This window comes from Syzygium oleosum, unplaced genomic scaffold (genome assembly GCF_021117445.2).
Source record: "Syzygium oleosum isolate NSW1041296 unplaced genomic scaffold, Sole_v2.1 Sole_v2.46, whole genome shotgun sequence".
Lineage (NCBI taxonomy): Eukaryota > Viridiplantae > Streptophyta > Magnoliopsida > Myrtales > Myrtaceae > Syzygium > Syzygium oleosum.
Window position 1 is genome coordinate 1,834,008 of NW_026607530.1, and position 23,822 is coordinate 1,857,829.

The 23,822-nt window shown below is 41.6% G+C and overlaps 2 protein-coding genes, 1 long non-coding RNA gene and 2 pseudogenes across 3 annotated transcripts; 2 read left to right on the plus strand and 3 right to left on the minus strand.

The window, feature by feature from the left end:
* Window positions 1-3,222: 3,222 nt before the first annotated feature.
* On the minus strand, window positions 3,223-7,055 carry LOC115669319 (disease resistance protein L6-like). Its single transcript, XM_056306621.1, has 5 exons — window positions 6,559-7,055; window positions 5,200-6,280; window positions 4,705-5,028; window positions 3,341-4,564; window positions 3,223-3,276 (listed from the first exon to the last, which is right to left on the minus strand). The coding sequence occupies exons 1-5, from the start codon at window positions 7,053-7,055 to the stop codon at window positions 3,223-3,225; spliced, it is 3,180 nt and encodes a 1,059-aa protein (XP_056162596.1).
* Window positions 7,056-9,734: 2,679 nt separating this feature from the next.
* LOC130136550 (uncharacterized) lies at window positions 9,735-10,374 on the plus strand. Its single transcript, XR_008815402.1, has 3 exons — window positions 9,735-10,017; window positions 10,096-10,199; window positions 10,282-10,374. It is a non-coding gene; the product is annotated as an uncharacterized LOC130136550 (long non-coding RNA).
* Window positions 10,375-14,926: 4,552 nt separating this feature from the next.
* Window positions 14,927-16,884, plus strand: LOC130136575 (geranylgeranyl transferase type-2 subunit beta 1-like; annotated as a pseudogene).
* A 1,295-nt stretch (window positions 16,885-18,179) lies between these two features.
* Window positions 18,180-21,166, minus strand: LOC130136576 (disease resistance protein L6-like). Its single transcript, XM_056306623.1, has 3 exons — window positions 20,639-21,166; window positions 20,144-20,467; window positions 18,180-20,003 (listed from the first exon to the last, which is right to left on the minus strand). The coding sequence occupies exons 1-3, from the start codon at window positions 21,164-21,166 to the stop codon at window positions 18,180-18,182; spliced, it is 2,676 nt and encodes an 891-aa protein (XP_056162598.1).
* A 295-nt stretch (window positions 21,167-21,461) lies between these two features.
* LOC130136592 (disease resistance protein L6-like) lies at window positions 21,462-22,661 on the minus strand (annotated as a pseudogene).
* Window positions 22,662-23,822: the final 1,161 nt, after the last annotated feature.

Genomic DNA, 23,822 nt, shown 5'->3' on the forward strand with positions numbered 1-23,822 from the left:
GTCTTACGGCAGATGGGCGAGCTCGCTGGCGATGAACATGTCAAGTACATGCTGTCTGTTGAAAAGGTAGGTATGAAATTTTTACAATTCTCTTGTTGTTTTCTTGTCCACTTCTTGCCAGTTACTGAAAATGACTTGGTTTATCTGGCTCTGCTACTATTCAGCATTTCGGAGTTGATTTGAGTTTCTGGGTTGATCTTGCACTAAGAAGAAGGATAGTTTTGAGCCGGTGGTTATAGAGCACTTGAGATTGAATGGAGCATATTGGGGATTGACCACTCTAGATCTTCTTGGAAAACTTGACACTGTGGATTCAAATGAAGTGGCTTCGTAAATCCTGCAATGCCAACACGAGTCTGGTTTGTATTTGTTTTGTCTCTTGGCTTCTTTATTTGCTAACTGAACCTCCACTGCACATTCAATCAAATATTTCTCATCTATTGCAATGATAACCACCACGTCTTAGGAGTGATTAGTGTTGCTTTAATGTATTTATGATCTAAAACTTGACTCTATAGAACAAAATGCGAATGACACTTAGGACTGCTTGTGCAGGCGGCTTTGGTGCAAATATTGGACATGATCCGCATCTGCTGTATACATTCAATGTTGTGTAAATTTTGGCCAATTTTGACAAGTTAGATGTTCTTGAAATCAATAAAGTGATAGATTGTATCCTTTGGAAAAAAGCAACCTAGATTTGCAAATTCTTACCATTGATGCAAGTTCGTTGGTGTTGTTTTATGCTATTAAGTTTTCAACGTCATGAGAGCGATAAAATTAAAGTTAGGCTCTATTGCGCATGCAAGAGGTCATCTTATGTCATGTTATGGAATTTTGATTACAGTTATAGTGTGTATATTGCTAGCCAAACATTGATGAGGAGGCTCTTTCTATGGAGATTGAAGTTGCTATTGTTGGATAATCTCTGGTATCAAATGTTCTACTTTGTTGTGCCTGAACTGTGATCCTGACATAAGAGCAGTGCAAAACGAAGACGGAACTTCTCTGGGGATATATGGGGAGAAGTCGATACTTAGTGTCTTGTCCTCCTTTTTGATAAATAATAATTTTTGTGCTTCTTGAGGATGTTTCTTAAATAATCGACATTCCTTTCAACCCATTTTTCCCTTCGAATGTTCTCTTCTTGTGCTATATGATGTCTTGTGATGCTAAAATGGTTGGATTCGATAGATGTGGAGAAGGCTGTCGGATATATAGTGTGTTGCAAGACTTCGGATGGTGGTTTTGGTTGCATTCCTCGTGCAGTCTCATGCAGGGCCTAGTATGTCATAACCTTATGCCGGAGCTCTTTCGCTGGTTTCTAATTTCTGATTGGTTTCTGTATGTCATGTATATGCTTAAATACAGGGTGGTCTTCTAGTTTGGTTCCGATGAACACATCCAAAGGATAAAACCAAGTCGCCACAGTTTTAAGAAATTCCTTGGGACTCGTCTTAGACGTGAGAAAGCAGGAAGGAGTTGCTAATTTCGGCGCAGAATTAGGCATAAAGCAATGAAGCACCAAGCAAGTAAATTAAGCTGCCCAAGAGCCTGACCAAGAACCTTACTACAAAGTGGCTCATTTTTCTCTCTTCTTTCAATACAAATAAGAAGCTATTTGCAAAACGGGGAACAGGAACGTGGGAGTAATCATGAAGCGACAAGATTTGGTGTTTCTACTTTCAATAGATAACAAAGCCGTGTGTACTTTGTCTAGCCAATTGTCTAGTCGGTCACGTTGTAAAATTGACCTGTGGAATCCCCAACCATATGCAGCAGACCTCAAATTACCAATGGAAACCATAACTGCCCAAAATATGAAAAGAAAAAAAAAACTGGATATCCCATTTTAATTCTGCATGATGAACCAAGAAGATAAGCATTGTTTGCTTCATTTTCAATCATCAAGAGCTCCTCACAGGTAATAAAGAGACATGGATACTCATTAAAGTGACCATTATCCAGACTTTAGAATATACTTACAGATAAACTCTTCACGAGAAGATGCACCCGATAAGACTCAATCGAGCAGTCCACAAAAGCATAGCAACATAACTAGACTAGGCACTCAAATAATCAAACAATTGCAAGAAAGCAGACCCTTACGCAACTATTACCATATGAAGCTGGAGCTAGAGCTCGAGCTCATGCTTAACCACGCAAAGATAAAGTACACCATTACATTCAACTAAACACCAACTCCACACCACTCTTACCTGTTCTTCAGCAATTAGCTAGTGATCCAGAGCTTGAGTTCAGGCCCGTGACTCCCGCCACTGATGGAGTTAATGAATGCACCAAATTCGTCCAGCTGAGCGGCACTGAAGAAGAAAATGTGCACCAGAGTGAAAAGTGGCACTGGAGAAGGACTTGAAGCTCACGAACATGGAACTTGAAGCTCGCGAAGGACTTGAAGCTTTGCGGACGACGAACTTGAAGCTTGCGGACGACGGAACCTGGGAAAGAAGAGACGATGGCGACTGATGGCAAACGACGGACTGAAGCTTGCGAGGAGCGAGTAGCGACTGAGGATCGGGCGACAGTGATTTGCTTGAGCAGCGGGAGAGAGGAAGAAGAAAACGTGAAAAAGAACCCTAATCCCAATTCAATCCATTGTTCACGAAAAATAATCGAACTTTCTTTATCCTTTTTGTTTTACCGACCTTGCCTGCAGAAGGTAACGATAAGGTGAGTTGAGTTGAGGTATCTTAAAAATTTCTCTTAAGAAAGGCTGTTTCGTTATAGATGGTGAGGGATGTAAGATCCCTCACCTCGCCACCGAAGTGGACACACAGACAGCATATGGAGATTCCCAGTAAATCGGGAATTTTAATAAAGCAGAAAAAGAAAGCAAGTAAAGCAGAAGAAACAGCGATGATCTATGAATAGAAAGAAGGCGCACCCTTTCCTCTGTTTCTGTTTCTGATTCTGATTCTGATTCTGTTTCAGAGTCCGTTCTTTCAATTATAGAGTTCATGTCCGGTACTGTAACAATAGCAGAGAGGTGTACCGGAGCATCCCCTGTTTCTGTTTCAGATTTATCAAATCTAAATATAAAGTTCCCCTGCACTGTTATAAAAAAACCCTCTGTTTCTGTATGCATTGTTTCTGTTTCAGAGTCGGCCGTTTCAATTTCAGTTCCATTCAGAATCTTTTTGTAAGACCCCCAAGAGTTGTGAGTTCGACCACAGTCAGGTAACTTCCCACTACGTTTTATGCTTATTGAGCACTTATCGGGTATTTTTGAGCTCGATGGGTCAAGAATCCTCTCCACTGATCCACACCGATCAATTGTCAACTGATGCAAAAACTTTAACTCGTCAATGCCCTCGACAACCTGTAGGTTCCAGCACCGGTTAAGAGTCAACTCCGTCAGGTACTTCAAGTTTGACAAACCGCCTAATCTTTTTAATGAAGTGCACCCTCCAACAGACAATATTAACAACGGCGTAGGAACAAATTGAATATCTTCTACCCCCGGGCACCCCCACAGAACGAGTTTTCGAAGCGTATTTATGGAGCTTGGGAAATGGAAGTCTCCCCTCCAATGATCAATCAACTCGGGAGCTTGTAGCTCATTGCACCCCGGCTCCTTCCGCAGATGAACTGACCCATCCAATGATCCTTCCCTGAAAATAATTTCAATTTGCCGTAACACCTTGCTTTTTTCCGATTTTCTCGAACTTGATGCAACGGTTGCAGTCTCCTTTTCCGATGGAGGAAGCCATATTTGTTTCCCTCGAGTGTCGTAGAGCTCTAGAACCATCAACTCTGATGATGGAAGTTGTTTGAAAGCTGGCACGTCTAGTCCATGTAGAATAAGTTCTTTCAGCTGAGAAAGGGAACCCAACTCCATAGTCGAAACGCAGACATTTGAAAAGCAAAATTGCAGCTTGCTCAGTTTGGATAAACTCCCAATCCACTGCAAGTCGCAAGTTTGAATTATATCTGATTCGGCAACAGATTCAGAGCCATCGGACAGGGCCAGTTCAACTAGATTAGTAAGGTATGAGAGGTTAGGGACAGTCACCAACGAAGTAGATGTCAACTGTAGAGTGGTCAAACTTCTAGGGAGCTCCGGCAGCTCTTGTATCTGATTGCAATTATTCAAATGCAGTGTTTGGAGGCAAAGAAGTTTGCTCATTGTACTGGGCAGTTTTTCAATCGATGTGAATGATGCATTGATAGATGACAGGCTTGATAGTCTATCAATGGAATCTGGTAACCTTGTAATTCTCGTGCCCCATACATCCAGCTTCATTAACGACGTTAATTTCAAAACCGAGTCGGGGAGTTCCCTCAAGCTATCACAACTCCTAAGAGAGAGGTGCTGCAATTCTCGCAATTCTCCAATTTGTTCAGGCAATTTTTCAATTTCGACACATAACTCAAAACTCAAGTCAGTTAGCTTCGTCAGTTTCCCAATAGAGCGATCAATTTCCTTCAAGGAAAGAAAATTGGAAATCGTCAACTTCTCTAAACTTGAGTTCCGGGGAAAAGTTGGTTTCCCATGTATCAGCGTATTATAACAAAGAGTGAGAACCTTCAATTTCCTTGCCTCCTACAAAAGCCAATGAAACCTCAGGATAGACAAGAAATAAATATGGATTTAGGCTACCAATGAGAAAATTAGATCATAAATCCATCAGATTTTTACCTTCAGTGAATGAGAAAATTAGACTAAGGGTGAAACTAGCATACCTTGATTAGGCTCTGGAACACATCTTCTGTGATATCAACCCCAGAAAGATTCAACACAACCACGTTTTCTAGATGCCACGAATTAGTTGCCTCAAGCCGTTGACAATGGCCAGCGGCATGTCCAGGAGGAATAGAATATTTGTTCTCCAAACTGATCCATTTCAACTTGGAAAGACAGCCCATAAAGTCACCTTGGCAGTTTACCTCACACAACGAAAGAAACCTTATATCCGGGAATTGCTTAATTTGCTCCGAAGTGACAATTATAGGATCTTTCGACGAACCCCTTGGTTTCATACGTAGTGCTTCAACGCTTCCCTTGGTCTGCCAATGACATTAAGGAGCAGAAAGAGGAATTTGTCAATATCCCACTATTTTATTTCGTAGAAGAAAAGAAAAAATGTAGTAGAAGTGTAGCTCCCAATTCAAAAACGTGAAACATCAATTAAGAAGAGGTTATAAGTAAATTTCAATTCAAATTTGGCCATACTTTACCTCTGTTGATTTTAATTTGTGAATGATGTCATCTTTATCCCACAATCGGGTTCCTTCATCTTTGGCAATTTTCCTTCCAAGATCTCTAAACTGATCGTGCATCCAAAGGCTATTATCGTCTAACTCCTTTATCATGCATATGTTAATAAGGACCTCGATGGCACCCACTGGGTAAAACTTACAATCTTTCCACATGTACATTGGATTAGTCTTATTCTCACCAATGAAAAAGCATGCAATATCGAGGAATATTTGTTTTTCATACCCCTCTAAGGCATCATAGCTAATCCTTAGCTTTGCCAAGACATCCTTATGAGGTGTTTTCTTTAGCTTCTCTAGCCACTCTTTCCATATTTCTTTGTTTTTCTTATAAAAGAGGGATGAACCTGTTGCTTGAAGAGCTAAAGGTAGTCCATTTGTAGTATAGACAATGCCCTTTGAAAGAGTGCAGTAGTCATCTGGAGGAGAGTCCTCGTTGAAGGCATGCCTACTAAAAAGTTTAAGTGCATCTTTGCTGCTTAACCCCATCATTTCATAATCCTTGAATTCATACTTAAATCCCCCGATATTCAGAACACTCTTGTCCCTAGTGGTAACAAGGATTCTAGTACCAGGATAGAAAATTTTCTCTCCAATTAGTTTTTGGATCTGGTAGGCCTCATCAACATCATCCAATACAATTAGCACCTTCTTGTTGCAAATTGTATCTTCAATCCTATTGGTCCCTTGATCAACGTTTGTAATGTAAGTTTCCTTTCCAGTGACATCGAACAATAATTTTTTTTGCAACTTCTCTAAACGATTGGTGTTTGCTGTTTCCCTCACGTCGTCAAGAAAGCTGCAATTTTTCCCAAAGCGAGGACATAGTTGGTTGAAGATAATCTTGGCAAGTGTTGTTTTACCGCTGCCGCCCATCCCGTAGATTCCAATTAGCCGCACACCATCAGAGTCGATGTCTAATAAATTGTTTATGGTTGCTATTCGATCCTCCATTCCAACTAAATCTCTGGTTACACGTCTCTGTCTTGTCTCGAGCCTGGCCATAACCTCTTGAACAACCGCCTGGATAAGTTCCGCATAGCTGCCACAAAGTTGAACACTTTCAATTGAGAAAAGGTGAGAAATTTGCATGTTGACCAACCATCTACTAACCAACCAGGTGGGAATGCGATCAAGTTTAGGATATAGAAGAGAAACGTTTGATCTTTATATCAAGTAGAAGAATCAGAATTTCTGGCAAAAAATAGTTGAAGTATCAAAATATAAACATCTAACGATTTACCATAATAGAAGATTTACTTAAATATAAAATGGCCCGATTGTACAAAATAATTTTCACAATCATGGTTAGATTGTTACGATGAATATTTCTCCAGCTCCCATCCCTTGTAGCCACAAACTTCTTTGAGAGCTTTCCGCCATCTCTCTATATCCTTGGAGTTGAAATTCGATATGGCTTCTTTGTACAACGAGGTTTTCAACTTCACGTCAGCGGGTTTCACGTCGTAGAAGATGGGTAGTATGACCTGCTCTTTCCTATCTTCTTTATATTTAGAGGCATTCTCCACCATCTCCGCAAGCTCGTTGAGGCACCGATCACTTGAAGCGTAATTTTTGGAGAAGATGAGTATGTAGAGCTTGGAATTGTCGATCGCTTGTAGAAGGTTGCCACTAATTCTGTCACTTGCTCGAAGCCCTTCGTCATAGGTGAAAACACTAATCCCGGCATCTACCAAGGCTTGGTGGAGGCTATCTGTGAATGTACGGCAAGTATCAAGCCCTGTAAAACTCAAGAAGACCTGGTACTCACCTCCTGATGTATTGCTAGTGCTCGTTCCCGTCTCTAAGTTCGCCATAGGAGCTCACTTCGCACTTGGCAAGGTCAGCCCTCTCACCTGGTCTCTGTGTTCGCCATATGACATTTCACATATTTGAATCCCATCTCATTTGCCATCCAAATCGCGTATAGGCAACTTCGTAGCAGGTGCAGTTTTTAGTTTATAGTCAATAAAGTTGATGGCTTTAGAAAAGAAAAATAAGGTGGAGGACAATTGTGGAGGTACGCCTTTTTACACGCTCAATTTCTTTCGAGTTTCTCCTTTGTGCTGTTCACTTTGTGCTTTTGACCTTTTGGATTAAAAATATTTGATTCTCTATATCTATAGTTGGGCATATTTAAAATCCCAATCTAGTATTGTAAAATAACAATTTATTTATATAGAGTAACGAAATATTCCGCTTGTCATTCTAACACTTAGGACTCCGGATAATTAGAAAAATCTCGTTCATACTACAAAGATTGGATTTGCTGCATTCTCTACAACAAATGCTCCACCTAAGCATTACCTAAGCATATACGTACTACTACTTACTATGAAATATTTGTTTTGATCTCTTCGCCTTAAAGACTTACCTTTAATTACAAGTAATTTCCCTTAACAACTCAAATATTCTCATAAAACGTGTCATTATATTAAAAAGCAAATGATCATTTATTTCCTACCGACGACAATTAGAATGAGAGCATAGTGTAGTTAGAGTGGTTTGGACGTTAAACCAAATATGTTAGAATATATTTCGAATTTGAACTCGTTGGATGAAATAGGACCGGATGGAATTATGGACGCTCCACCACTGTTCAAAATTGGTGAGAGGAAATGCAGTGATGGCCTGTCAATGGCCATGATGCCACTCCATGATCCATCGTGGTGTCGCTCTGAGCACGAAAGGAAGAAAGGGAAACCATGATGGTATTGACCATAAGAGACGGCTTTGCTCAGCTGAAGAAAGGGAAAACGAGATTAATGATGATGGCCATTGCCGACGTGGGCCGAAAGGGAAGAAGACGAAGAAAGTTGCAAGGATGGTGTCTTTCCATGTTGGCCACTCAGTCGTTTCCTTTCTTCTTCTTTATTTGGTTCTGCTGAATTTGCTCTTTAAATTCCAGGAGAGCTCTGAAGGCTGCACAGAGCATATTGAAAAGCGTGCCAAGAGTTCCTCTTGATCACACAAAATATTTCTGTTCCGAAGCCCATTATATTGTTAAGATTTGTGTCATTTCGTTACGCGAGAGAAATTTTGAACCTTAAACATTATTAAATATAATTAGAACCTAAAAAACACGGAGAGTATTTAAATGGCTCTAGTGTGATTGTAACTTTCATTACATTTTTTTATCTATAAGGGAATCTTATACTACTCTTCTTGTAAACGTAGATCACACGACTGAATCATGTAAATCTAGTATTAGATTCATTTTCTTGTTTTGTGCTTTTTATTTGATTGCTTTTTTTTATTCAAAAAGGAATATGGTTTGAAGGAAAGTGACACCTGACTAAAAGATATTCAATAGCATTAGGCATTCATGAATAAATGCATGAAAAAGTATCGTTTATTTTCTTTAGATATCGATCAATGTTTATAAGCTTAAACTCGTGGTCGATGATAGAATTTGTCCCATCACCCGCTTAACTTTAACTCCGACCATAAGGCCGAGATTCAATGTGATGCGCATTTCGGAAAGCAAGTTTCAGTTTCGTACCCATTGTGATTTGAGTCTTAATCCTGACATATAAAGGCCTGAACCAACACTATTAATCACAGATCGATCATATTTCTGTACAAGGTGCCTACGGTCTCACAAAAAGCAAATTCCGGATGATTGGCTCATTGAAACAGAGCTAAAACAGGGCGTTAGAGACGAACTCCTACCTGGTTCGGGAATAGAGTCGTCGTTGCCGTGCGTTCGCCGACGAGGCTTTAGAAGACAGACCGGTATTCTTCTTTTTCATCTGAGAAGCGAGTTTATTGGACGAAGACCTTCGCTCGGCTGCAGACAGAGGTGATGGCCGATGTCCGCAGAACAAGAATCACTTGTTAATCCAGGAACCACCACCACAATGGGAGTTGTACCATATTTTGAAATGGAACTTTCCCTTCTGTAGCTGAAAGATGGAGGCCTCCCAAAGAAATTAAGAAACACTGTCTGAAGCTGAAGACTCGCAAGCCATGGAGTCGCCAAGTATGTTCTCTGAAGAATGAGGCACTTGGAGACGACGGTGACGTAAACGTCGGAGGAGGAGTTGAACGGGAACTTAGGAGGGACGATCGGAAGCAAGGCACGAGGTCGTCGAAGAGATGGCACTCGAAGAAGTTGAAGAGGAAAACGACGAACCCCAGGCAAGCGCCTAGAACGTTGTGCCAGATCGCAATGAGGGAGAGCACGCTGAGCAGGAGACCGTAAGCGCACGCGCCGCCGCAGCTCTCCGCCGAGCTCGCGCAATCTATCCTTGAAGAATGAAGAAGGTCAGTATCCGTCTCGCTCTCTCCATCTGTTTACTCTCCGAGACAATGAGGCTCCATAAAACACTAGGAGGATTAGTGAGCTAGTCCTTAGAAAGGCAGTTACGTCTATGGGCTTGGCAATCCAGTCTGCGACTTTATTTCCTTCTCTTGCACAATGGACTAGTCTCATCTTTTTGGAATGGGCTATCTCCAACTTGCTGGCCTTGATAAGAGCCCCGTCTTCCCACGAAGCTTGTTCTTGATCTGTAACTTGCCTTATCAGGTTCAAGTTGTCAGACTCCAACACAAAGTGCAAAGAAGACTTCGACCTCAGATGCTTGCATGCCTCAAGGAGAGCTAGGGCTTCAACTTGCCCGACTGTGGAAACACAAACTCTCTTTGCAAACCCATCCACCAACTTGCCGGTATAATCTCTGCAAACGCACGCTATACTCCCTTCCCATCTACCTTCCTCAAAGGAGCCATCCACGTTCACCTTCAACTCACTGCTATTTGGAGGCTTCCATTCCCCAGGTGAGAACCCTTCTTTCCTTCTTGATTTCTTGTTTCCCGCGTTCCATCTCTCAAAACTTTTGCAAATCGCCAATGCAGAGTCCACTACCTTCGACGGCTCAGGAACTCGTGTTTTAAAAACAAAATCGTTCCTTGCTCTTTCCACATCTCCTTAAGCACAGACGCCAATCGCTCCGATGAAGGTGAGTTTCCCATCCTCCTAACTTGATTAAGTAGCCAAATTTCAAAGTGGTCTAGCCGCTGCTCTGTTATTTCCACTTGTAGGTCTGGGTGTCGCCAAATGCCTTTCGTCCAATTGCACAGCAGAAAGATATGTTCAATAGTTTTTGGGCTTTGCCGACAGAGAGGACACACGGGTTCGATATAATTTTCCTTTTCCCCAAATTCTCAGTAGTCGAGATCGCGTTACGGCATAGAGTCAAGATGAAAGTTTTAATTTTTCGTGTGTTTGCATGTTCCAAATCGTACCCCATAATTCTTTTGGGTGCTGGTAAGAAGATGATGGCTGGGTTGTGTTCTGCTTGTTCTCTGATTCCCAAATTTGATTGTACGCACTCTTGACTGTAAAAATGCCGGCTTCTGTTCGAGTCCACATAACTTTGTCTTTCTCTCTAGTGTCCTCTATTGGGATAGTTAAAATTTCCTCAGCGATATGTTTGTCAAACATTTGAAACAATTTTTGCTCATCCCATTTTGCTTCCTCAGTGTTAATCAGCTCATTTACCGTTTGTGGCTCCCCACAAAGTTCCTCTTCTCCAATTATGCCTGATTTCAGCCATCTATCTTCCCTAATCTTGATATCCCTACCACTCCCCACTTGCCATCTTACATTCTTAGCAATTGCCTCTCTTCCCCACAATATGCTCTGCCATCCCCATGAAGCACGACTGTCCTTTCTAGCGTGCTAGAATTTACTATATGGGAAGTATAGTCCTTTGAGTACCTGTACCCAAATGCTAGAAGGGTTTTGATCTATCCTCCAAGCTTGCTTTCCAAGCATGGCCTTATTAACGGATAATAAGGGTCTGTTTAGTAACGTTTCTGTTTCTTTGTTTTTCTGTTCTTTTGTTCCCCGAAACAGAAAAAGAACATAAATCCGTTTAGTAAAAAAAATCTATTTTTTTGTTTCTGGAACAAAAAAAGTGTTCCGTAAATAGATTTGGAACAGAAACAAGAAGCAAAAAAAATCTGCTTCTTGTTTCTGGAACAAAAAAAAAGAAACGATTTTTTTTCTAGAATTCTCCAAAAATAAAAAACAATCCATCGGCCGCAACCCGCCCACCACCGCCTCTCGCCGTCCTTCGCCGCTGTTGCCCGCCGGCCGCTTCCCGCCCGCTGGCCGCCTCTTGTCGTCGACCACTGTTCTCCGCCGCTTAACACTTGTCGCCACCCGCCACCGGCCGCCGTCCTCCACCGCTGGCCGCCATGCTCCATCACCCGACGCGGCCGCCACCGGCGCCGCGCTCCCCGCCAACCACTCGACGCGGCGATCACCCACCACTCGCCGCCGTCCTTCGCCGCCGGCCACCCACCACCGGCCGCCATCCTCCGCCGCCGGCCATTGTGCTCCACCGCCCGACGCCGGCCACCACCCGGCGCTAGCTGCCCTCGGCCGCCGGCCACCTCCCACCTCTGGCCACCCGACGCCGGCGGTCACTCACCATCGGCCGCCATCCTTCGCCACCGGCTTCCGTGCTCTATCGACCGACGATGGCCACCCTCCGCAGCCAGCCACCTCCCGCCACCGCCGCCTCGCTGCCGGCCACCGCGCCCGATGCCACCGTGCTCCGCCGGGCCGACCGCCGTGCTCCACCGCTCCCACCGCGGCCGCCATCCTCCTCGCCACCGCCGACCACCGTCCTCCGCCACCCGCCGTCCTTCGCCGGTAGCCTAGAAGGGAGAAACTCGTCCATGGAATAGAAATGGATCATTCGCGCCCTAAACGCGTTTCTATTCTTTTTCTATTTCAGGAATAGAAATTTTGTGCAGTTACTAAACGCTATTTTTTGCTCAGAAACTGTTCCAAGAAATAGAAATAGAAAAAACTATTTCTGATCAAAAATTGTTTCTGGGAACAGAAACGTTGCTATGCAGACCCTAAGTCTCTAAACCCCATTCCTCCTTGGTCCTTCCTTCTTTTCATAGCATTCCAGTTTTTCTAGTGAAGTCCTGTCTTTGAATCACCATTCTTCCACCAAACATTTGCGACTTTTCGTTCGATGGCTCGGCAAATGGAGACAAGCAGTTTAAAAATCGACATGGCATATTGTGGTAGAGCTTGTATCGCTGCTTTAATGAGTGTTTCTTTTCCAGCTTTTGAGATCATCCTTTCTTTCCACCCTTCAATTTTCATGTTTACTCTACCCAAAATCCATCCAAACATTTTTTTCTTAGTTTGGCCCCAATCCGATGGAATCCCTAGGTACTTTCCAGTTTTTTCTAATTCCGGGACTCTCATTTCCGTCGCCGTATTCCTTCTTAAACTCATAGGACAGTCTCTGCTAAAAAAGATGCCATATTTATTCAAGTTGACGGCTTGTCCCAAAGAAAAACAATACTGGTTTAAAATTCCTGCGACATTCTGACATTCTTGAACCCTTCCATCTGGAAAGAATATTGAGTCGTCTGCAAATAAAAGATGGGATAGGGTTGGGCAATGTCTATTTAGTTTAATTCCCCATTATACTTCCTTCCTCCACCGCATTCTTTAAAAGACAGGAAAGTACATTAGCTACTAAAATGAAGAGGTAAGGGGAGAGTGGGTCACCTTGACATAATCCTCTTGAAGGTTAGAAGAAGTTCAATGGTTCACCATTAAATTTTACGCTCAAGGTAGCCGACATCACACAATACATAATACGAGCTACCCATTTGACATCGAAACCCATTTTGATCAAACATACTTCCAAGAAATCCCATTCTACCCTATCGTAGGCTTTTCTCATAGCTAATTTGAGCACCGCTTGAAACTTCTTCTTTCTATTTCGAATTCTAAGATGCAATACCTCCTGTACTACCATGATATTGTCTTGAATGTGTCTTCCCCCCCCCCACAACCAACAAAAGCACTTTGTTCTCCAGCTATCAGTTCTGGAAGAAAATGTTTAAGCTAATTTGCCAAGACCTTTGAAATAATCTTGTATCCAAATTGCACAAGCTAATTGGCCGAAATTGGTCAAGACTTTCTGGATTCAACACCTTTGGAATAAGGGCAATATGAGTTCTACTCAGCTGAGGATTAAACTTACCTGTTTCAATGAAATCTGCCACCATTTTGAACATATCCTGACTTATTATCCCCCAATGATGGTGATAAAATTGGCCGTTTAGTCCATTTGGACCAGGAGATTTGGTTGCACCCAACTGGAAAACCGCGTCCCTCTCTTCTTCCATATTCAAATTAGCCATCATTTTTTTGTTAATTTCCTCCGACATAATCCTTTGGCATTGTTCTATGACTGGTTGAAAGTTTCTGGGACCATTTGTACTCTACAGCTCCTGAAAATATTTTGTAGTCATACTTTTGAGCTACTCAATCTCTCGAATCCAGTGGTTCTCAGAATTTTTCAGTATTATAATTTATTTCTCTACCTCCTTTTTATGGTTGTGGCATGAAAGTAACGAGTATTTTTGTCTCCCCATTTCAGCCAGTTTATGCGAGAGCGCATCCCCCATTACATTTCCTCCCGTCGCCAAATGCTTTCAATTTCTACTTTCAGCTCCTTAACTCTTCCCCCATTTTGTTCTCCACTAACCGAATTTGTTAACTGTTGAAATTCCAGTTTAAAGGAATTTATTAGTCGGGATAAGTCTATAAATTTTCTCTTGCTCCATCTCTCCAACTCGGCTGCTGCACATCTCAGCTTTCCTGTCATATCTACTCTTCCCGATTTTGGTGACTCCCAAACAGATTTGACTACATCATAGCACTCTTCATCTTCTATCTAATAAGCGTCAAATTTAATATTTTCTTTCTTTTTAGTTGCGTTGGGAATAAGGATACTAAGAGAGAGCTATGGGCTGAACCAATGGCCGGTGGGGCATAAACTTCAGCTTCTGGAAATTTTACTCTCCATTCTATGCTATAAAGGACTCTATCCGGTCTTTCTTTAACCAAATCTCCCCCGTCTCTATTATTTACCCAAGTAAAAGCACATCCCTTACTTTCTACATCTATTAAACAACAATCATTCAAGAAATCTTGAAACGCAGCAAGGCGGTAATTCTCGGCTGCCCTTCTCCCTACTTTTTCCCATTGATGCAAGATTTCATTGAAGTCTCCCATTACAACCCACAGTAGGTCATTGCAACTCTTAATACCTTTTAGCTCCTTCCATAGCACAAGCCTTTCCTGGAAATCATTTGGTGCATGGACAAAAGTGATTCTCATTGCATTATGTTCCCCCTTCTCCTTTAAACGAAGATTAATGAAATGTTTCCCTGCTAAGTCTACTCCCACTTCTATTTCTTTCCACATTACTGCTAATCCCCCTGATATGTCCTCTGGTTTCACTATAAAACAATTCTGAAAGTTGAGGTTTCTCTTTACCCTCATCACCCTTTTTTCATGGTTTTTTTGTCTCCATTACAATTATTAACCTAGGCTTTTCTTGAGCCACAAGGGCTCTCAAGGCTTGGACTGTCAGGGGTGAGCCTAAACCCTGGTAGTTCCAGCAAATAAGATTCATTTGTAAACCAGTAGCTAATTAGGGCAAGCCATCAATGCCCATTTTTCATCTTCTGTCAGCACGTACACAAGTCCGTAATTAACATCGCCTAGCTCTTTTATTTCCTATAGTCACAATAAGAATCCCAGCTTAACTCTCTATCAAGCATTTTGTCGAGAACTTGGTCTGCACATGGTTGGATCCTCTGATTGTCAAAGGATTGTTGGTTCAAGCAAGTGAGATGGCTGAGGCAAGCAACAACTAAGAAGGCTCGATTTGAAGATGCATCAACTAGTGACAACTATTGAAACCAGTAGTGAAGAAGGATCCGAAACCACGTCAGGATAGTGGCGTGATTAAATGGTATGCCGTAGGGTAAAAATGGAAGCACAGAGTCATAGGGTGTTGAAGACGATGGAGGATTGAAGGGGCAGTAGATAAAGAGGAAAAACTCTCAGATCGTAATCGAGAGAGGAAGCTCCCATAGCAGGGAGAGAGAAGCTCCCATTAGGGAGAGAGGTACTTTTTAAGATTGGAATGCAAGCAATTTGCGCACGGGCACATCTTCTCCAATTAGAAATAGAGACGAGCTTCATTCCCTCTGTTCAGTACGTATGCGATTAGTCGAAATAAAGTCGAACCTAATATTATGTTAAATTTACAGGATTGTTGTGATCCTTGATGACCTCACCAAACCTTGTAATGATATGCTTTTTGCACTTGAGTTGCTGAGTTCTTAGGTGGCGTGCTTAAGATTTAATTCCATGTTCATAAATATGTAGCGTCTTACGGCAGATGGGCGAGCTCGCTGGCGATGAACATGTCAATTACATGCTGTCTGTTGAAAAGGTAGGTATGAAATTTTTACAATTCTCTTGTTGTTTTCTTGTCCACTTCCTGCCAGTTACTGAAAATGACTTGGTTTATCTGGATCTGCTACTATTCAGCATTTCGGAGTTGATTTGAGTTTCTGGGTTGATCTTGCACTAAGAAGAAGGATAGTTTTGAGCCGGTGGTTATAGAGCACTTGAGATTGAATGGAGCATATTGGGGATTGACCACTCTAGATCTTCTTGGAAAACTTGACACTGTGGATTCAAATGAAGTGGCTTCGTAAATCCTGCAATGCCAACACGAGTCTGGTTTGTATTTGTTTGTCTCTTGGCTTCTTTATTTGCTAATTGAACCTCCACTGCACATTCAATCAAATATTTCTCATCTATTGCAATGATGACCACCACGTCTTAGGAGTGATTAGTGTTGCTTTAATGTATTTATGATCTAAAACTTGACTCTATAGAACAAAATGCGAATGACACTTAGGGCTGCTTGTGCAGGCGGCTTTGGTGCAAATGTTGGACATGATCCGCATCTGCTGTATACATTCAGTGTTGTGTAAATTTTGGCCAATTTTGACAAGTTAGATGTTCTCGAAATCAATAAAGTGATAGATTGTATCCTTTGGAAAAAAGCAACCTAGATTTGCAAATTCTTACCATTGATGCAAGTTCGTTGGTGTTGTTTTATGCTATTAAATTTTCAACGTCATGAGAGCGATAAAATTAAAGTTAGGCTCTATTGCGCATGCAAGAGGTCATCTTATGTCATGTTATGGAATTTTGATTACAGTTATAGTGTGTATATTGCTAGCCAAACATTGATGAGGAGGGCTCTTTCTATGGAGATTGAAGTTGCTATTGTTGGATAATCTCTGGTATCAAATGTTCTACATTGTTGTGCCTGAACTGTGATCCTGACATAAGAGCAGTGCAAAACGAAGACGGAACTTCTCTGGGGATATATGGGGAGAAGTCGATACTTAGTGTCTTGTCCTCCTTTTTGATAAATAATAATATTTGTGCTTCTTGAGGATGTTTCTTAAATAATTGACATTCCTTTCAACCCATTTTTCCCTTCGAATGTTCTCTTCTTGTGCTATATGCTGTCTTGCGATGCTAAAATGGTTGGATTCGATAGATGTGGAGAAGGCTGTCGGATATATAGTGTGTTGCAAGACTTCGGATGGTGGTTTTGGTTGCATTCCTCGTGCAGAGTCTCACGCAGGGCCTAGTATGTCATAACCTCATGCCGGAGCTCTTTCGCTGGTTTCTAATTTCTGATTGGTTTCTGTATGTCATGCATATGCTTAAATACAGGATGGTCTTCTAGTTTTGTTCCGATGAACACATCCAAAGGATAAAACCAAGTCGCCACAGTTTTAAGAAATTCCTTGGGACTCGTCTTAGACGTGAGAAAGCAGGAAGGAGTTGCTAATTTCGGCGGAGAATTAGGCATAAAGCAATGAAGCACCAAGCAAGTAAATTAAGCTGCCCAAGAGCCTGACCAAGAACCTTACTACAAAGTGGCTCATTTTTCTCTCTTCTTTCAATACAAATAAGAAGCTATTTGCAAAACGGGGAACAGGAACGTGGGAGTAATCATGAAGCGACAAGATTTGGTGTTTCTACTTTCGATAGATAACAAAGCCGTGTGTACTTTGTCTAGCCAATTGTCTAGTCGGTCACGTTGTAAAATTGACCTGTGGAATCCCCAACCATATGCAGCAGAACTCCAATTACCAATGGAAACCATAACTGCCCAAAATATGAAAAGAAAAAAAAAACTGGATATCCCATTTTAATTCTGCATGATGAACCAAGAAGAGAAGCATTGTTTGCTTCATTTTCAATCATCAAGAGCTCCTCACAGGTAATAAAGAGACATGGATACTCATTAAAGCGACCATTATCCAGACTTTAGAATATACTTACAGATAAACTCTTCACGAGAAGATGCACCCGATAAGACTCAATCGAGCAATCCACAAAAGCATAGCAACATAACTAGACTAGGCACTCAAATAGTCAAACAATTGCAAGAAAGCAAACCCTTACACAACTATTACCATATGAAGCTGGAGCTAGAGCTCGAGCTCATGCTTAACCACGCAAAGATAAAGTACACCATTACATTCAACTAAACACCAACTCCACACCACTCTTACCTGTTCTTCAGCAATTAGCTAGTGATCCAGAGCTTGAGTTCAGGCCCGTGACTCCCGCCACCGATGGAGTTAATGAATGCACCAAATTCCTCCAGCTGAAAGGCACTGAAGAAGAAATTGTGCACCAGAGTGAAAAGTGGTACTGCAGAAGGACTTGAAGCTCACGGACATGGAACTTGAAGCTCGCGAAGGACTTGAAGCTTTGCGGATGACGAACTTGAAGCTTGCGAACGACAGAACCTGGGAAAGAAGAGACGATGGCGACTGATGGCAAACGACGGACTGAAGCTTATGAGGGGCGAGTAGCGACTGAGGATCGGGCGACAGTGATTGCTTGAGCAGCGGGAGAGAGGAAGAAGAAAACGTGAAAAAGAACCCTAATCCCAATTCAATCCATTGTTCACGAAAAATAATCGAACTTTCTTTGTCTTTTTCGTTTTACCGACTCTGCCTGCAGAAGGAAACGATAAGGTGAGTTGAGTTGAGGTATCTTAAAAATTTCTCTTAAGAAAGGCCCTTTCGTTATAGATGGTGAACACGCAGACAGCATATGGAGATTCCCAGTAAATCGGGAATTTTAATAAAGCAGAAATAGAAAGCAAGTAAAGCAGAAGAAACAGCGATGATCTATGAATAGAAAGAAGGCGCACCCTTTCCTCTGTTTCTGTTTCTGATTCTGATTCTGATTCTGTTTCAGAGTCCGCTCTTTCAATTATAGAGTTCATGTCCGGTACTGTAACAATAGCAGAGAGGTGTACCGGAGCATCCCCTGTTTCTGTTTCAGATTTATCGAATCTAAATATAAAGTTCCCCCGCACTGTTATATAAAAACCCTCTGTTTCTGTATGCATTGTTTCTGTTTCAGAGTCTGCCCTTTCAATTTCAGTTCCATTCAGAATCTTTTTGTAAGACCCCCAAGAGTTGTGAGTTCGACCACAGTCAGGTAACTTCCCACTACGTTTTATGCTTATTGAGCACTTATCTGGTATTTTTGAGCTCGATGGGTCAAGAATCCTCTCCACTGTTCCGCACCGATCAATTGTCAACTGATGCAAAAACTTTAACTCGTCAATGCCCTCGACAACCTGCAGGTTCCAGCACCGGTTAAGAGTCAACTCCGTCAGGTACTTCAAGTTTGACAAACCGCCTAATCTTTTTAATGAAGTGCACCCTCCAACAGACAATATTAACAACAGCGTAGGAACAAATTGAATATCTTCTACCCCTGGGCACCCCCACAGAACGAGTTTTCGAAGCGTATTTATGGAGCTTGGGAAATGGAAGTCTCCCCTCCAATGATCAATCAACTCAGGAGCTTGTAGCTCATTGCACCCCGGCTCCTCCCGCAGATGAACTGACCCACCCGATGATTTATGGCCCTCCATGAAAATAATTTCAATTTGCCGTGACACCTTGCTGTTTTCCGATTTTCTCGAGCTTGATGCAACGGTTGCAGTCTCCTTTTCCGATGGAGGAAGCCGTATTTGTTTCCCTCGAGTGTCGTAGAGCTCTAGAACCATCAACTCTGATGATGGAAGTCGTTTGAAAGCTGGCACATCTAGTCCATGTAGAATAAGTTCTTTCAGCTGAGAAAGGGAACCCAACTCCATAGTCGAAACGCAGACATTTGAAAAGCAAAATTGCAGCTTGCTCAGTCTGGATAAACTCCCAATCCACTGCAAGTCGCAAGTTTGAATTATATCTGATTCGGCAACAGATTCAGAGCCATCGGACAAGGTCAGTTCAACTAGATTAGTAAGGTATGAGAGGTTAGGGACAGTCACCAACGAAGTAGATGTCAACCGTAGAGTGGTCAAACTTCTAGGGAGCTCCGGCAGCTCTTGTATCTGATTGCAATTATTCAAATGCAGTGTTTGGAGGCAAAGAAGCTTGCTCATTGTACTGGGCAGTTTTTCAATCGATGTGAATGATGCATTGATAGATGACAGGCTTGATAGTCTATCAATGGAATCTGGTAACCTTGTAATTCTCGTGCCCCATACATCCAGCTTCATTAACGACGTTAATTTCAAAACCGAGTCGGGGAGTTCCCTCAAGCTATCACAACTCCTAAGAGAGAGGTGCTGCAGTTCCTGTAATTCTCCAATTTGTTCAGGCAATTTTTCAATTTCGACACATAACTCAAAACTCAAGTCAGTGAGCTTCGTCAGTTTCCCAATAGAGCGATCAATTTCCTTCAAGGAAAGAAAATTGGAAATCGTCAACTTCTCTAAACTTGAGTTCCGGGGAAAAGTTGGTTTCCCATGTATCAGCGTATTATAACAAAGAGTGAGAACCTTCAATTTCCGTGCCTCCTACAAAAGCCAATGAAACCTCAGGATAGATAAGAAATAACTATGGATTTAGGCTACCAATGAGAAAATTAGATCATAAATCCATTAGATTTTTACCTTCAGTGAATGAGAAAATTAGACTAAGGGTGAAACTAGCATACCTTGATTAGGCTCTGGAACACATCTTCTGTGATATCAACCCCAGAAAGATTTAACACAACCACGTTTTCTAGATGCCACGAATTAGTTGCCTCAAGCCGTTGACGATGGGCGGCGGCAGGCCCAGGAGGAATAGAATATTTGTTCTCCAAACTGATCCATTTCAACTTCGAAAGACAGCTCGTAAAGTCACCTTGGCAGTTTACCTCACACAACGAAAGAAACCTTATATCCGGGAATCGCTTAATTTGCTCTGAAGTGACAATTATAGGATCTTTCGACGAACCCCTTGGTTTCATACGAAGTGCTTCAACGCTTCCCTTGGTCTGCCAATGACATTAAGGAGCAGAAAGAGGAATTTGTCAATATCCCACTATTTTATTTCGTAGAAGAAAAGAAAAAATGTAGTAGAAGTGTAACTCCCAATTCAAAAACGTGAAACATCAATTAAGAAGAGGTTATAAGTAAATTTCAATTCAAATTTGGCCATACTTTACCTCTGTTGATTTTAATTTGTGAATGATGTCATCTTTATCCCACAATCGGGTTCCCTCTTCTTTGGCAATTTTCCTTCCAAGATCTCTAAACTGATCGTGCATCCAAAGACTATTATCGTCTAACTCCTTTATCATGCATTTGTTAATAAGGACCTCGATGGCACCCACTGGGTAAAACATACAATCTTTCCACATGTACATTGGATTAGTCTTATTCTCACCAATGAAAAAGCATGCAATATCGAGGAATATTTGTTGTTCATACCACTCTAAGGCATCATAGCTAATCCTTAGCTTTGCCAAGACATCCTTATGAGGTGTTTTCTTTAGCTTCTCTAGCCACTCTTTCCATATTTCTTTGTTTTTCTTATAAAAGAGGGATGAACCTATTGCTTGAAGAGCTAAAGGTAGTCCATTTGTAGTATAGACAATGCCCTTTGAAAGAGTGCCGTAGTCATCTGGAGGAGAGTCCTCGTTGAAGGCATGCCTACTAAAAAGTTTAAGTGCATCTTTGCCGCTTAACCCCATCATTTCATAATCCTTGAATTCATACTTAAATCCCCCGATATTCAGAACGCTCTTGTCCAGAACACTCTTGTCCCTAGTGGTAACAAGTATTCTAGTACCAGGATAGAAAATTTTCTTTCCGATTAGTTTTTGGATCTGGTCGGCCTTATCAACATCATCCAATACAATTAGCACCTTCTTGTTGCAAATTGTATCTTCAATCCTATTGGTCCCTTGATCAACGTTTGTAATGTAAGTTTCCTTTCCAGTGACATCGAACAACAATTTTTTTTGCAACTTCTCTAAACGATTGGTGTTTGCTGTTTCCCTCACGTCGTCAAGAAAGCTGCAATTTTTCCCAAAGCGAGGACATAGTTGGTTGAAGATAATCTTGGCAAGTGTTGTTTTACCGCTACCGCCCATCCCGTAGATTCCAATTAGCCGCACACCATCAGAGTCGATGTCTAATAAATTGTTTATGGTTGCTATTCGATCCTCCATTCCAACTAAATCTCTGGTTACACGTCTCTGTCTTGTCTCGAACCTGGCCATAACCTCTTGAACAACCGCCTGGATAAGTTCCGCATAGCTGCCAAAAAGTTGAACGTTTTCAATTGAGAAAAGGTGAGAAATTTGCATGTTGACCAACCATCTACTAACCAACCAGGTGGGAACGCGATCAAGTTTAGGATATAGAAGAGAAACGTTTGATCTTTATATCAAGTAGAAGAATCAGAATTTCTGGCAAAAAATAGTTGAAGTATCAAAATATAAACATCTAACGATTTACCGTAATAGAAGATTTACTTAAATATAAAATGGCCCGATTGTACAAAATAATTTTCACAATCATGGTTAGATTGTTACCATGAATATTTCTCCATCTCCCATCCCTTGTAGCCACAAACTTCTTTGAGAGCTTTCCGCCATCTCTCTATATCCTTGGAGTTGAAGTTCGATATGGCTTTTGTGTACAACGAGGTTTTCAACTTCACGTCAGCGGGTTTCACGTCGTAGAAGATGGGTAGTATGACCTGCTCTTTCCTATCTTCTTTATATTTAGAGGCATTCTCCACCATCTCCGCAAGCTCGTTGAGGCACCGGTCACTTGAAGCGTAATTTTTGGAGAAGATGGGTATGTAGAGCTTGGAATTGTCGATCGCTTGTAGAAGGTTGCCACTAATTCTGTCACTTGATCGAAGCCCTTCGTCATAGATGAAAACACTAATCCCGGCATCTACCAAGGCTTGGTGGAGGCTATCTGTGAATGTACGACAAGTATCAAGCCCTGTAAAACTCAAGAAGACCTGGTACTCACCTCCTGATGTATTGCTAGTGCTCGTTCCCGTCTCTAAGTTCGCCATAGGAGCTCACTTCGCACTTGGCAAGGTCAGCCCTCTCACCTGGTCTCTGAGTTCGCCATATGACATTTCACATATTTGAATCCCATCTCATTTGCCATCCAAAACGCGTATAGGCAACTTCGTAGCAAGTGCAGTTTTTAGTTTATAGTCAATAAAGTTGATGGCTTTAGAAAAGACAAATAAGGTGGAGGACAATTGTGGAGGTACGCCTTTTTACACGCTCAATTTCTTTCGAGTTTCTCCTTTGTGCTGTTCACTTTGTGCTTTTGAACTTTTGGATTAAAAATATTTGATTCTCTATATCTATAGTTGGGCATATTTAAAATCCCAATCTAGTATTGTAAAATAACAATTTATTTATATAGAGTAACGAAATATTCCTAAAGAATCGCTTGTCATTCTAACACTTAGGACTCCGGATAATTAGAAAAATTTCGTTCATAGTACAAAGATTGGATTTGCTGCATTCTCTACAACAAATGCTCCACCTAAGCATTACCTAAGCATATACGTACTACTACTTACTATGAAATATTTGTTTTGATCTCTTCGCCTTAAAGACTTACCTTTAAGTACAAGTAATTTCCCTTAACAACTCAAATATTCTCATAAAACGTGTCATTATATTAAAAAGCAAATGATCATTTATTTCCTACCGACGACAATTAGAATGAGAGCATAGTGTAGTTAGAGTGGTTTGAACGTTAAACCAAATATGTTAGAATATATTTCGAATTTGAGCTCGTTGGATGAAATAGGACCGGATGGAATTATGGACGCTCGACCACTGTTCAAAATTGGTGAGAGGAAATGCAGGGATGGCCTGTCAATGGCCATGATGCCACTCCATCGTGGTGTCGCTCTGAGCACGAAAGGAAGAAAGGGAAACCATGATGGTATTGACCATAAGAGACGGCTTTGCTCAGCTGAAGAAAGGGAAACGAGATTAATGTGATGGCCATTGCCGATGTGGGCCGAAAGGGAAGAAGACGAAGAAAGTTGCAAGGATGGTGTCTTTCCATGTTGGCTACTCAGTCGTTTCCTTTCTTCTTCTTTATTTGGTTCTGCAGAATTTGCTCTTTAAATACCAGGAGAGCTCTGAAGGCTGCACAGAGCATATTGAAAAGCGTGCCAAGAGTTCCTCTTGATCACACCAAATATTTCTGTTCCGAAGCCGATTATATTGTTAAGATTTGTGTCATTTCGTTACGCGAGAGAAATTTTAAACGTTAAACATTATTAAATATAATTAGAACCTAAAAAACACGGAGAGTATTTAAATAACTCGAGTGTGATTATAACTTTCATTACAT